The sequence below is a fragment of the Symphodus melops genome (assembly GCF_947650265.1).
Source record: "Symphodus melops genome assembly, chromosome: 14".
In the NCBI taxonomy this organism is placed as follows: domain Eukaryota; kingdom Metazoa; phylum Chordata; class Actinopteri; order Labriformes; family Labridae; genus Symphodus; species Symphodus melops.
In genome coordinates, this window is record NC_136704.1 from 18,628,435 (window position 1) to 18,641,387 (window position 12,953).

General features: G+C 40.3%; 2 protein-coding genes across 5 annotated transcripts in view; one reads left to right on the top strand and one right to left on the bottom strand.

Annotated features, from left to right (window-relative positions):
- Positions 1-12,953, bottom strand: part of LOC306834855 (uncharacterized protein) — a 103,766-nt gene that overhangs the window by 76,622 nt on the left and 14,191 nt on the right. The gene's annotated exons all lie outside the window — the stretch shown is intronic.
- rps6ka3b (ribosomal protein S6 kinase, polypeptide 3b) overlaps positions 1-12,953 on the top strand; it is a 45,682-nt gene that overhangs the window by 23,381 nt on the left and 9,348 nt on the right. For 2 of the 4 annotated variants that reach the window (XM_079361073.1, XM_079361074.1), the window contains exons 1-10: positions 1,004-1,160; positions 7,702-7,818; positions 8,331-8,412; positions 9,364-9,444; positions 9,629-9,708; positions 10,104-10,210; positions 10,453-10,490; positions 10,591-10,733; positions 11,404-11,474; positions 12,054-12,142. In XM_079361073.1, the coding sequence (XP_079217199.1) occupies positions 1,005-1,160; positions 7,702-7,818; positions 8,331-8,412; positions 9,364-9,444; positions 9,629-9,708; positions 10,104-10,210; positions 10,453-10,490; positions 10,591-10,733; positions 11,404-11,474; positions 12,054-12,142 (964 nt within the window). In that variant the 5' untranslated portion in view covers position 1,004. Of the gene's footprint in view, positions 1-1,003; positions 1,161-6,294; positions 6,435-7,701; positions 7,819-8,330; positions 8,413-9,363; positions 9,445-9,628; positions 9,709-10,103; positions 10,211-10,452; positions 10,491-10,590; positions 10,734-11,403; positions 11,475-12,053; positions 12,143-12,953 lie in introns of those variants that run through there. The other 2 variants (XM_079361076.1, XM_079361075.1) reach the window with 2 other exon arrangements.

Genomic DNA, 12,953 nt, shown 5'->3' on the forward strand with positions numbered 1-12,953 from the left:
CTACATGGTTCTTTAGCTTCTAACAAAGTCTTTGCCTGCATCACCGGCCTGTTTGTCAACATATTCAAGCTTTCTGTGTGTTTTATAACAGCGCAGTTAAAGGCTGAGACCTTCAATGTGCCAAACCGCACTGAAGCAAAATCCTTCACGTTGATGCTTTCAGATGTGTCTGAAAGGTTTGGTGTAACGAAGATAACAGAATTCTGACTTGGATCCAGCACTGTGATTTTAGTAAGAGAGATGAGATCTCTGTGATTTTAACAGATGAAAAAGTGTTTTTGTATGATCCCTCTCTGACGTTTCAATGAAGTGTTTCAATAAGAGCTACACAGTACTGTTTTTTAAAGGGGAAATACCAGATTTTCTGATATTATTTTTGCTCCCCGGATTTGAGAATTTTATTAGCCTACTACTGTTTATTAGTGTAAATATCTCATTAAATAAAAATAGTGCTCCTTCTCTAAAAGAAGAACAGAATCTTTGGGATGTTTTTGAGGCTTCTTTGACGTAAGTGTAGGCTAACATTTCACTTTGTGGCTGCTCAAAGGAAAATTAACAGATCATTTTTGGATAATTCTTCTTTTCATTCAGATAAAATCATTGGTTATGTCTGTGACTTTTTTTTGGACAAGATTTTACGTGTTGAAGTGCCGTCTTTCTCTCTGAGCGGGTGTGAGTGAACACGGAGGAGGGGACTCTCGTCCTCGTGGTGTTTTCTCATTGGTCACAGAGTTATGCGAGTGTGGAGTTGATGGGGATCTCCAGGACGCCTGATGGAAACATGGGCTGTAAGGTCACAGCTGTGTGTCAGTGAAGAGGAGGGCGTGGGGGGAGTCAAAGGGGGGGATCCCACTTCCCATCCTGATTTAGACTCCCCCCCTCCCCTCCTCCTCTTCCTCTGGGTATCCCCTCTGACTGACTCACTGACTTGTTTGCCTGTCCCGGTCCAATTCACTCGCTGCCATACTGTCGCTGCTCACAAACACCCCGATCTTCACTGAGTGATGACACAGTGCGCAGCAGAGGCCAAACCGGCGTGCTTGAGCGCCTTAACCGGCCTCATTAGAGCGCTGAGGAGACGACTGAAGGCGCTCAGACGTCTGCTGCTGCTCACCAGGACGGAGGGCGACCGTCGGAAAGCAGAACACAGCAGTGTGCCTGTGAGTAGTGCTCCTGGATGTGTGCAGCTTGTTGTAGGTCTCTTTTTAGTCAAACAACTAAGTTAGCATCACCGAGTATCAAAAATCCCCCAAAATATATTTCTGGTATATTTGAATCAGGATTTTTGCTTTATTTATTTCAGCTGTAAAAACAGTTGTGTCATCTTTAAGTTTGGATAAACCTCAGTGAAGATTCAGATGGTGTTCACTTATTTTAAGGTTTACATAGCAATAATATACAAAGAAACTGCTGCGTTATCAAGGCAAAAAATAACTGATTTCCTGGTAATCCTTGTAAAAATAAGAGAGAGGCAAAAATGGACCAAACGTATCTTAAAGAAAGCAAACAAATTTAAAAGGGTAAAACCATAAAATGTTTAAAATCAGGGTCATGTTGAAGCTTTTTAAGACGAGGACTCTGTGCAGTGTATTTACAGCTCAGAAACAAATGCAGACGATATCAACCTCAAATATTTTATTTGCCGTTTACAATTTGTCGAATCAGTTTGTGTTCAGATACGTCGTTTAAACTTCTTTTATAAAACAGTCTCCTCGAAGGTCATATTTAATAGTCTGGCTTGTTGGAGCAGAGGCGATGAAGTTACACAATGTCCTCGATTTTCTTATCACGGCATTTTTTCAAATATAAAGCTCAAATTATTTAAGGTGGGAAGAATAAAAATCTGTGATTCAGCAATACTAATTTTATGGCAAAGGATGTCAGAATGGTCACTAACATTAGCTCAGCTTGTTTTTTAGTTTTGTCAGATGGGATTTATGAAGGGCACTGAACCAGCTCATACAGCGTTGTTCTCAGGTTTTGTGATTGAACGAGCAGCAGATCGAACTCTTTCTCAAGCCTCGACATTGTAATCCTAATCTTTAAATAAAAGACAGTATGGCGTCTCCTCTGTCTGTGGCGTCCGATCAGAGAGCCTCAGAAAGGATCTTTAATTTTACGCTTTCTAACTGCTTGGGTTAAATTTCCTCTCTGCAGAGCTGAAGGTGTTAACTGTGAGATCAGCTGATGTGAGGTGATATTTCAGAAGGCCAACGTCACGCAGACAGAAAGTTGCCGTGTTTATCCTCATTTCTAATCATGTTTAGAGGGCATTTTTAAAATCATATTCAAGGTTGTTTCTGCAAATAAATAAATGAACTGCAAACATTCTCCAGAGTGACAACACAGTAATGTGTGTGTGTGTGTGTGTGTGTGTGTGTGTGTGTGTGTGTGTGCGTGTGTGCGTGTGTGCGTGTGTGTGTGTGGAGTCAGAGGGATTCATGTTACACCCTCGTCCTCTCTAACTCTGACGTGTCCTAAGACATTTACAGTGACACACACACGACCGGTCTGCAACGGCCTGAACTGTTTGGACAAACTCAAGTTGTTGTTATTTGTTGAAGTTATTATTTTGTGGTCTTTTTTTTTTTTTGGCTTTATTGTATCGGACAGCTGAAGAGAGACAGGAAATGTTGGGAGGGAGAGAGTAGGGGATGACGGTGAAAAGGCAGATTTGAAACCACAGTCATGTGAGGAGGACTCATCACAGCAGCCTCTGTCCCTCTTCAGCTGTCCGAATATAAAAATAATTACATAAATACATGTTAAAACTTCCCCAAACAACTTCAGCAACACAATCCTCTTCTCTTCTCCACATCAGCCAGCTTTGTGTTTGACAACAAGTCTCATCTCCACCTAAATCCGTCAAAACAAACGCCCTCGTCTCTTTCGTCGTTCAGGACGTGGACACATGTGCAGCCAGACACACTCACACGTCCCCTGACTCTGGTTGGTTTCCCGTCAGGCCGGAGGTTAACAACGTGTGCAGAGTTTACGTTAATGTGATCACATGTGTGTAATGTGTCTGTTGGGGAGGTCTGCTGCTCTGTGCAGAACATCCTCACACTGATTCTCTATCCTTCTGAGGACTCCTAATGCGATCTGATGGAGGGCAGATGATGTGAAGTGATGCAGAGCTGCACACTTTGACTGCTGAGTGCACTCTGTGTGTTTTAGTTTCCATCTGTGTGAATACGCCCATATTTACTGTTACCCTGCTTCATGTTCAGGTGTCTTATTACAGTACATGTAGTATGCTGCTGCTGTGTGATGCATTTACGCACATCAGATTGCATTGTGTGGCTTCATGGATTTATTTTCTTGTTTTATGCTTACAATATTTGAAGTCTGAAATTATTTAACTTTATACTTTAACTCATGGATTGCCATCATAATTGGAACATGTTGTTCTGTTTCACATCAGGTATTGATAAGGAAGGGTTGTATTCATATCCTTATCCATAATTATGACTTCGTGGGAATTTAAAAAAAATATTTCAAGATGAAGCATGTATGGAAAGACAGTTGTAATGTTGCTTGAAATAAATGTAGTTTATTCTTGTGCCTGATGTTAATGCAGCAGATTGTTTCTCACTGTAACAGCCATTGTTGTGGTTACAAAAAGAAGATTAATAAATAAGTCAGGGTGAACTTTTAGAAAACTCCTGAAGCCGAGACGGCTCAGAGAGGTAAAAGAGCGTATTTTTCTTCAGGCAAAATTCTAAGGCAACATGTTTTGTGCTGTCGTTGTCGGTGCAACTCTCCGGTTGAAATCTGGACATGTGTTTGTGTGTATCAGTGTGAGTATCTTTGGAGAATTGAGATGCAAATAAACCACTGCATGGACAAAAACAGGCTGTAGAGACAGGTAGTTATTGAGAGGGGGGGGGGGGTGTGTGTGTGTGTGTGTGTGTGTGTGTGTGTGTGTGTGTGTGTGTGTGTGTGTGTGTGTGTGTGTGTGTGTGTGTGTGTGTGTGTGTGTGTGTGTGTGTGTGTGTGTGTGTGTGTGTGTGTGTGTGTGTGTGTGTGTGTGTGTGTGTGTTGGAAGCACAGGTGCAGTTTTAATCCTGTGATTAAGAGGTGCTACATGAGCATCCTGTCGCTTCGACTCTGATCCTCCATCTGCGTTCTGACTCACAAACACACACACACACACTCGTACACACACACAAATACATTTGAAAGGGCAGAATTCCTCAAGTCGTTGCTGTTTTATAAATCTATTTTGTCAGACAGTCAGCACAGCCCAAAAACTCTATTTGTGCTGTTTGATGAGCTGTTTTCAATGTTGTGGGCTTCGTTCAGCTCTGTTTAATGAAGAGTCTCATTAACAAACAGTGTGATGTTCCATATTAAGCGCTGCTTATATGCAGTGTGGATGGCATGTGTGGAGGAGAGTAAGGCTGGTATTCATTAGTTGTATAAATGATTGAATTACATTCAGTTTAAAAAGTGTAAGAAGCAGAAGCTTGTCTTCTCTTTTTGTTTTCTAAATTTGTGTTTGTCAATATTGAGAGGAGAGCAGAATAACAAACATGAACATCCACAAACACAGCAGATCCAGTTCTGAATAAATGAAGAGCATTGCAGTTGTTCTGTTAGAAACACTGACGTGTCTGTTAGAGATTTAATTCAAAACGGATTTCAAAGACAACAGACTTTGAAAAAGTTGTTGAAATGAACAAATGTCATTTTCTTGGCTTTCCTTTTCTCAGGAAGGAGATTAATATTATTTATTATGCATGTCATGGCTGAAAAAGAGAATAATAGTAAAAAAAAAAATGGCTTTGCATTTATTTCTTGTTCAAAATGGACCTGTTGCAATAAATGCACTTTAAAATTGTTATTTTTCTAACTATGTAACTTTCTTACATTAAGACAAGATAAGAAATAACTGTAGAATAAAAATCTGTGATTCAGCAAAACTAATTTATGGCAAAGGATGTCAGAATGGTCACTAACATTAGCTCAGCTTGTTTTTTAGTTTTGTCAGATGGGATTTATGAAGGGCACTGAACCAGCTCATACAGCGTTGTTCTCAGGTTTTGTGATTGAACGAGCAGCAGATCGAACTCTTTCTCAAGCCTCGACATTGTAATCCTAATCTTTAAATAAAAGACAGTATGGCGTCTCCTCTGTCTGTGGCGTCCAATCAGAGAGCTTCAGAAAGGATCTTTAACTTTACGCTTTCTGCATTTTTAAATGGGCAAGTGTTTCTTTTGACATCTTTACATTTTTCATGCTTGGAGTGTTTCCCCCTTTCTGTGTCTGTAAGATTAAACTTTATTGATCCCGAAGGAAATTCTGATGGTCTAACATGTGAGTACAAAAAGAGTGACACAAAAAGGGCATCAAATCGAAGAGAAATACAAAAAACATGAGACAAAGTATATTCAGGGGATAAGTTTTAGAAACTCTTCCTCAATAAGGATAAATAGAGATATAATACATTCAGTATTAGAGAAAGGTTACATTGACGTTATTGACAGCAGTATTGACATTTCACAAACAGACACAGATTATTGAACGATGTCACGGCATAGTCAGCACAGTGCTTTGCTTTGCACAGTTAGTATGCATGTTAGTGCTCATCTCTCCAGATGTAATGCGTTTGCCTTTTCCCATGATCACAAAACACCCAAGTTATTGCAACAATTTTCCACTCCCAAAATTCACTTCACCATCATTAAAAAATACAACCCAACCCATTTCTCACAGTAACATGTCAGATGCAGTTTCAGATTGTGTTAACGACTACTTTATGCAGCTCCAGCATTTTATTTAGTTTGGTAGCCAAAGCTAAGAAAAAAAGCCTTAGCCGTGCTTCAATACGGCAGTCCTTCATGATCTGCTGCTTTACACCACAGCTCAAATAACATCTGTCTGACTGCTTCAGTGTTCAGTTTGTACATTAAACACCAAATATTTCAATATTAAGGTTAGTTTCTATTGCTGGCAAACTGAATATGCATAATGAATCGTCAATAAAAAAACTACTCATTTCAATCTATATTTTTAGAAGATGTTTTCAAAGTTTTAATGGTAAAGAGAGGAGCCCCTCTCTCTCTCGTTCCAAGAGCGAGAGAGGAATGCAAACCAGAGCGAAGAGAGAGGTGAGAATGGTTTAAATAGAAAAACAGAGCAAGTAGGAGGGATCAAGGGACGGAAGGGAGGGATGATTCCTGAGAAATAGAGAAAAAGGATGAGAGAGGTAGAGAGAGAGGTAGAGAGAGAGGTAGAGAGAGAGAGAGAGAGAGAGAGAGAGAGGGGAAAGAGTGTCAGGGACGAGCAGAAGCCGGCTGCATCCTGGAGCCTCGCAGTTGTTTCTCAGGAGCATGTTAGCGCCACAGAGCCTCATCCGCAGTCGGGACTACAGGACCCACAATGCACTGGGATATCCGGCAGCCAATAGGTCACCCACCTGGGAGATACAGGTACTGATGAAGGAAGGAGGGAGGGAGTGACGTAGAAGAGGGAGACAGGATGTGGTGAAAATGGAGGAAGATATTGGATTGCAGAGAGGGACATAGCAGAGAGCATTATGGGAAATGTGTTCACCTGTTTACCTGTTTGTTTGTTTGTTTTTTTGCATCTTAACCTGAGCACACAAAGCATAGCAAGCTTCAGGAAGAATTTGAAGGATGGGTGATTCATTGAACACACACACAGAGACACACACACACACACACAGACACACACACACACACACACACACACACACACAGTATGGTATCATTAGTCACTCAGCTACAGCAGGAAGCAGGTATTGGGGGTGGAGCCATGACAACTGTGCATCCCTCAGTGTGTGTGTGTGTGTGTCCAGCTTCGAGTGTGTGTTGTGATTTGTTGTGATGAGTGGATCAGAAACCCTGCTAAACCTGTCGTGTGATTCCCTGAGATATGAAAAAGACTGAAAGAAAAATAACCTCACATCGCTGTGGTTGTAGTTCACTGCAGGATTTAACTGCTGTTGTTTGCTGTTTTATGTACTGCTTTTCCCAGAATGCTTTGCAGAAAACAAAACACAGAGGACATGCCTGAACATGCTCCGGGTTACCCAGACCTGTCACATGGCTCCACACCTGCAATACATTATCGTCTATTGATGCAAAATTCAGTCCATGACTTTGTAAACTGTCGAGTTATTGCAACAGTTCCAAACAGAGCTTAGATGAATAGTCATTTTCTGTTTCATGTCATAGTTGATCAAATTATCTCTGAAACTCTATTAAACACACCAGAGTGAAGCCTTTTCTTCAGTTTAGTTCAGTTCTTCCTTTGTCTGACGCAGAGTTGTATTTTTTTGTGCAAGTTTAGTGCTTACCAACCACGAGGGCTAGTACTGTAACTTTGATAGTTTAGCAATGAATACATGTTTTTTTTTTTAAATCTAATCTAATGTGAAGGAAAAATGTCCTTTAGTATCTCCAAAATGTTGTTTTGCCAATAAACGAAAACATATTAAGGTTACTAATAAAGCAGGGAGGAAAATGTGAACGTTTTAAAGCTTATATTTGGACGAGTCTTATCCACTTTTAGAAACACAATTTTCTTACACTTTATGTTTGTATCCATTGAAAAAAATCTATGTTTCATAAACCTACTTTATTTTCTCAATCCTGCTGCCAAACAATAAATGTGTTATAGTTATAACTTTCTTAATGTAGGAGATAATGATGTTTTTTTGTGTGTGTGTTTCAGGATGATGTGCCAATCAAGGAGATCAACATCACGAACCACGTGAAGGAGGGATCAGAGAAAGCTGACCCACGACAGTTCGAGCTCCGCAAAGTCCTGGGACAGGGCTCCTTCGGCAAGGTGTGTGTGTGTGTGTGTGTGTGTGCATGTGTGTGTGTGTGTGTGTGTGTTTTATACTATTCAGTGCTCCTGAGTGAGTAGGCTTGAGTGTGTGCACAAGTGTGGATTTCATTTCCACTCAAATCCCTGTAATGTTTCCCTCGTGGCTGTGTTTGAGAGCCCGTTGCTATGGATACAGCAGCCTGAGGGCTCTTCACACATTCGCTCAGTTTCATCATCTTTATGAATGAACAATTAGTGCCACGCTTGAGCTTTGTTTGAGTGTGTGTGTGTGTCTTTATGTTGAGCTACATCATTATGACCTGGAAAAATAAGCAAACCCAAACAAACAAACCGTCAGACACAAACATGCAAACACAAAATAAAATATACCAATTCAAGATGAAAATAAACACCTACACCCATCAGTGTCAGTACCAATTAGCAATCAAACAGCTCATTACACTCCTCACAGATATGACAGAGATGTAGTTAATACAAAGCTGACCTTCATGTTTCTGTGTTGTTTGCAGGTGTTTCTGGTGAGGAAGATCACGGGTCCAGATGCGGGTCAGCTCTACGCCATGAAGGTGCTGAAGAAGGCTACACTGAAAGGTAGCTGAGAGGAAAATAAACATAACGTTCCTCATATTGAAGAATTCAATGTATAAACTTCTATTGTAGACAAATCCAGTGAAAAGACTAAAAACAGCAAAGCTTGAATACGAAAGAGGGTTTTTTTTAGCTTTAAATATCGTCTTCGTCTCAGCTGAACTCTCAATAATTGGTCAGAAAAACAAAACGGTGAACCAAACTGCTGCACTGACTTATTGACTGTACTCCTGATGTGTGCAGTCAGTGCCCACAGACGGATTCTGACTCTCATAACTACAGTACAAGAAATGTACATGAAAACCTATATTTTAGGGACCTTAATGTCTGACAGCTAAAGTTTGTATTAAAATACATTTAACATTTGTATTTTAAGACACACGCTTGGGATTATTGATTTATTTAATTAGCCAGATGAAGCTGTCACAGACTAATATATTAATGGTTTACTTTCTATGTTATGATGTCAGCTTTAGCTTGGCAGCTAAATATATTTGTTTTAATGATGAAGTTATATGTATTTATCAGGTAGGAAATTGTTTCACAAGATTCTTCAGAGTGTGTTTGCTCAGTTTTCATCTCCCGAAATGGAATTTCACACCTTAACATGAGAGCAAACAGAGCTGCAAAGAGCTTCAGAGGTTTACCAAGAGAGGAAGATTCTTGAAGTGAAGGTCAATTCTCTTTAACTTCATCAGCTGCTTCTTCGTTTTTTTCCTCTTTTTTCTCTCCTCCATGACTGAACATTTCTTTCTCTCTGACCATTTCCATTTTTTTTAAAACTTCTTGCTGTTGCTGTTGCTGTTGCTGTTTCTCTCTCCCTGATATGCTGTTACTCATCAGGTGCCATCTGACAGTCTCTCTGGCCAAAATAGAGACCAAATAAGGGAGTCTGTTTTATTTTGGCTTTTCACTAAGGTGATTTATGTGTATTTCCGTTCTGTGTGTTTCCAGTGCGTGACCGAGTCAGGACAAAGATGGAAAGAGACATCCTGGTGGAGGTCAACCATCCCTTCATTGTCAAACTGCACTATGGTGAGTCAACCAATAACAGACCTCATGTGATGAGTCACCAACACAGGAGCCAATCGTTGTGCATGATTCCTCTTTTAGCAGGCAACAGATCTCCCAGTGGAAAGTATTCAACAAGCAGTGAGTGTGTTAGACTTCAATAAACATTTCAAACTCTCTCTCCCTGTCTGCCTCCTCCTTCCTTCAGCCTTTCAGACGGAGGGAAAGCTCTACCTGATCCTGGACTTCCTCAGAGGAGGAGATCTGTTCACTCGTCTCTCTAAGGAGGTAACACATCTCCCACCCTCTCCGAGGCTGTTTTCATACCAGACGTATGCACTCCTGAAAATTTCTACAGAATTTCAGCAGGAGAGGATGCCTGTCAGATGGGAGGGTACAAGGTGGAACTGTCTGCATTATGTTTTGTATCTTCAGGATTCTACCATATCTACACTACTTTTTTTAAAATTGATATTCTTTGTATATTTTTTCTGTGAAAAAATATACAAAGAATATCATTCAAATGGCATCTTTTACAGCTGTGTGATTAAAGAATCAAACATAATGAAATAAAGATTGTTATGTATGTGGGACGTGACCGAACCACTCAGACATCTGCATCCCAGAATACACAATTTTTTTAAAGTTGTAATTTAAAAGAATAAACTTTTTGTGTGTTGTAGGTGATGTTCACGGAGGAAGACGTGAAGTTTTACCTGGCAGAACTTGCTCTCGCCCTTGATCACCTTCACAGCCTGGGCATCATTTACAGAGACCTCAAGCCTGAGAAGTATGCACACACACACACACACACACACACACACACACACACACACACACACACGTGGATTTAAAATCATGACTCCTAATACGTCCCTGTTTTGCTTAGCTGTCCCCCGTTAGTGAGCCTGTATCAAAACAGGGTCCTCTGTTGGACACACACACACACACACACACACACACACACACACGGTCCATTGTTGTCTGAAGGCATTTAATCTAGAGTTTAAAACTACATTTCTAACTTTTCAGCATCCTGCTCGATGAGGAAGGACACATCAAGCTGACAGGTGTGTAATATATCACCTCCTATGTGTTTGTGTGCATGCTCAAACTGCGGCTGATAACTCCTTTATCACTGATTTCTGTGTGTGTGGTTTTTTTTTTCAGACTTTGGCCTCAGTAAGGAGTCAATAGACCACGAGAACAAGGCATACTCCTTTTGTGGGACGGTGGAGTACATGGCTCCTGAGGTGGTGAACAGAAGAGGGCACACGCACAGCGCTGACTGGTGGTCATACGGGGTACTCATGGTGAGAAAGCGCTGCTCATTATTTTGGTGAACACTGCTAGTTAACAAAAATTGACGGAGGAAAAGTTTCCAAGCTGCTCCTGTTGTTTGTGTTCAGAGCAGACTGTTTTCCCACAGTTTGCTTTAGAGCTGCACAAAACTGGAAAAACTGACCTTGAGATGTCTTTTCTTTCTGTAGGTTCAAACCTATAACAACATATACAAATCAATAATTTACAGTCATATTTCCTCTTTATTTGAGACTTAAAGCCTACCAAAACAAACCCCACTCAAAATGTTACCACACTGGGACACACATTACACGTGTGTAGAGATGAGGTTGGAGCGACATGTTTCTTAAAAAGCTGTCAAATACACATTTGGTCAAAAATATAATAATATAGCATCTGCTCAGTTTAATGTTGATCAAATGTTTTCTTCTAAGCATGTCCATTGCTGTGACAGTAACTTAATGATCCAAAACTGAGCAGCCTGGGATGCATGTGACCTCGCACGTCACAGGATGTGACTTTTGCACACAATGCTGTAAGAGCTGTGGTCGTACATACAGTAAATGCAATGTAAAGAATAACACATGTCACAGTAAATGTAACACTCAGGCTTCTTGCATAAGTGCATTTCAACAAATATTTTATCTGTTGCCATTATAATGACTGTTTTCTGTCTCTCAGTTCGAGATGCTGACGGGAACGCTGCCGTTTCAAGGCAAAGACCGGAAAGAGACGATGACCATGATCCTCAAGTGAGACCCTTCATGCTGTCTTTACACTCATGCCCAATCACGTCCTAAGAACTGTTATTACAGCTGAATGTACTGCCGAGAGGAGACAGAGAGACTCTCCATCCACAGAGTCAGCCAGGGGGAAGGTGAAGGATTTAGATGAGAGCAGATAAAGTGCAGCACTAAATGATGTTTAGAGCAGAGGAAAGATAAGAGAAATGGATTTAGGTTTTTTTTTTTGATGGCGTTTGATAACTGTGAGGGAGGAGAAGGGGGGAAAAAACAATGTGGAAGGAAGTGAGGGAAAGGATCATGTTGGATTGATTAAAAATTTTAAAAAAAGTTCACAGGAAATATTAACCCGTCCTGTTTCCTGTGTCGTCTCTCTTTCACTCTCAGTGTCTGTCTGTCAAATAAAGCTGAGTCAGCTCAGCAGACTGCTGATTGTGCTTCCTGTGTGTGGAGCATACTGTCGTCTAGTCTTTCAGATTCTTGCAGTTTTGAAACACAATATGGACATCATGTAGTTATGTTGTGGGTTTAATAAAAGCCAGATTTTGACATTACATTAACTCTATGTGTGCTCTTTTTTTTTTGCAGGGCGAAGTTGGGCATGCCTCAGTTTTTAAGTTCAGAAGCTCAGAGTCTCCTCAGGAACCTTTTCAAGCGCAACCCTGCTAACAGACTAGGTACAATTTATTTTGAACACATTTTGTGAAAAGTCAGTTACAACAGTACAAAATAACAGAAGAGGTTAAAAGAGTTGCTGTTAATTGTTTTTTCATGACCCATGAAATTTACAAATTCAATTTAGTCTACAATGACGCAAAGAGTACGAGTACCAGTATTATGCATGAATCGTCTTCTAATTGTGTCTGAAAATTCGGAGCTGGAACATCGTAGCCAACATGTCATCACTCGTGTTTTGAAGCATCAATTTTTACGTTTTGAAAAGCATCTTTGTTTTCAAGAAGCGATTTGGATGATGTGTTTGAGGGAGATTTAGCGACTTGATAAAGCAGCTGGAGCGTCTAAATATAGATAACTTTTATTCTGTATGTCTCATAGAGCTGTGGGAAAGTTAAAACAGGTGAGCTACATACGAGAATTCCTCTCTTGTGTAATCATCATGAATGGGTAGTTTTAGGGAGCTTTAAAACGACTTCTTCTGAATCCATTTGTTTTCCAAGTTTTGAGTCGAGCCCCCAAAGAAAGTTAATTTATAAACGTCTCACATGAAGTGTGGAAGTTTTGGTAAAGAACGGTGGTTCTAAGTGAGGACATAATATGTATATGTCACATCTGCAGATTTTTGGGGCTCTTTGGCTGAACGATATCTCAAAACATAAACATCTCTTAATGCACAGGACGGGGTCTAGAATCTAGGAACGCACTTAAAAAATATCGGTATTGAATTGTAGTAAGAAAAAAAACTTGTCAAGGGAGGAAAATAAGTCTAATATCCCAGTGATCGTATAAAATCAGATCACATAGCTCACT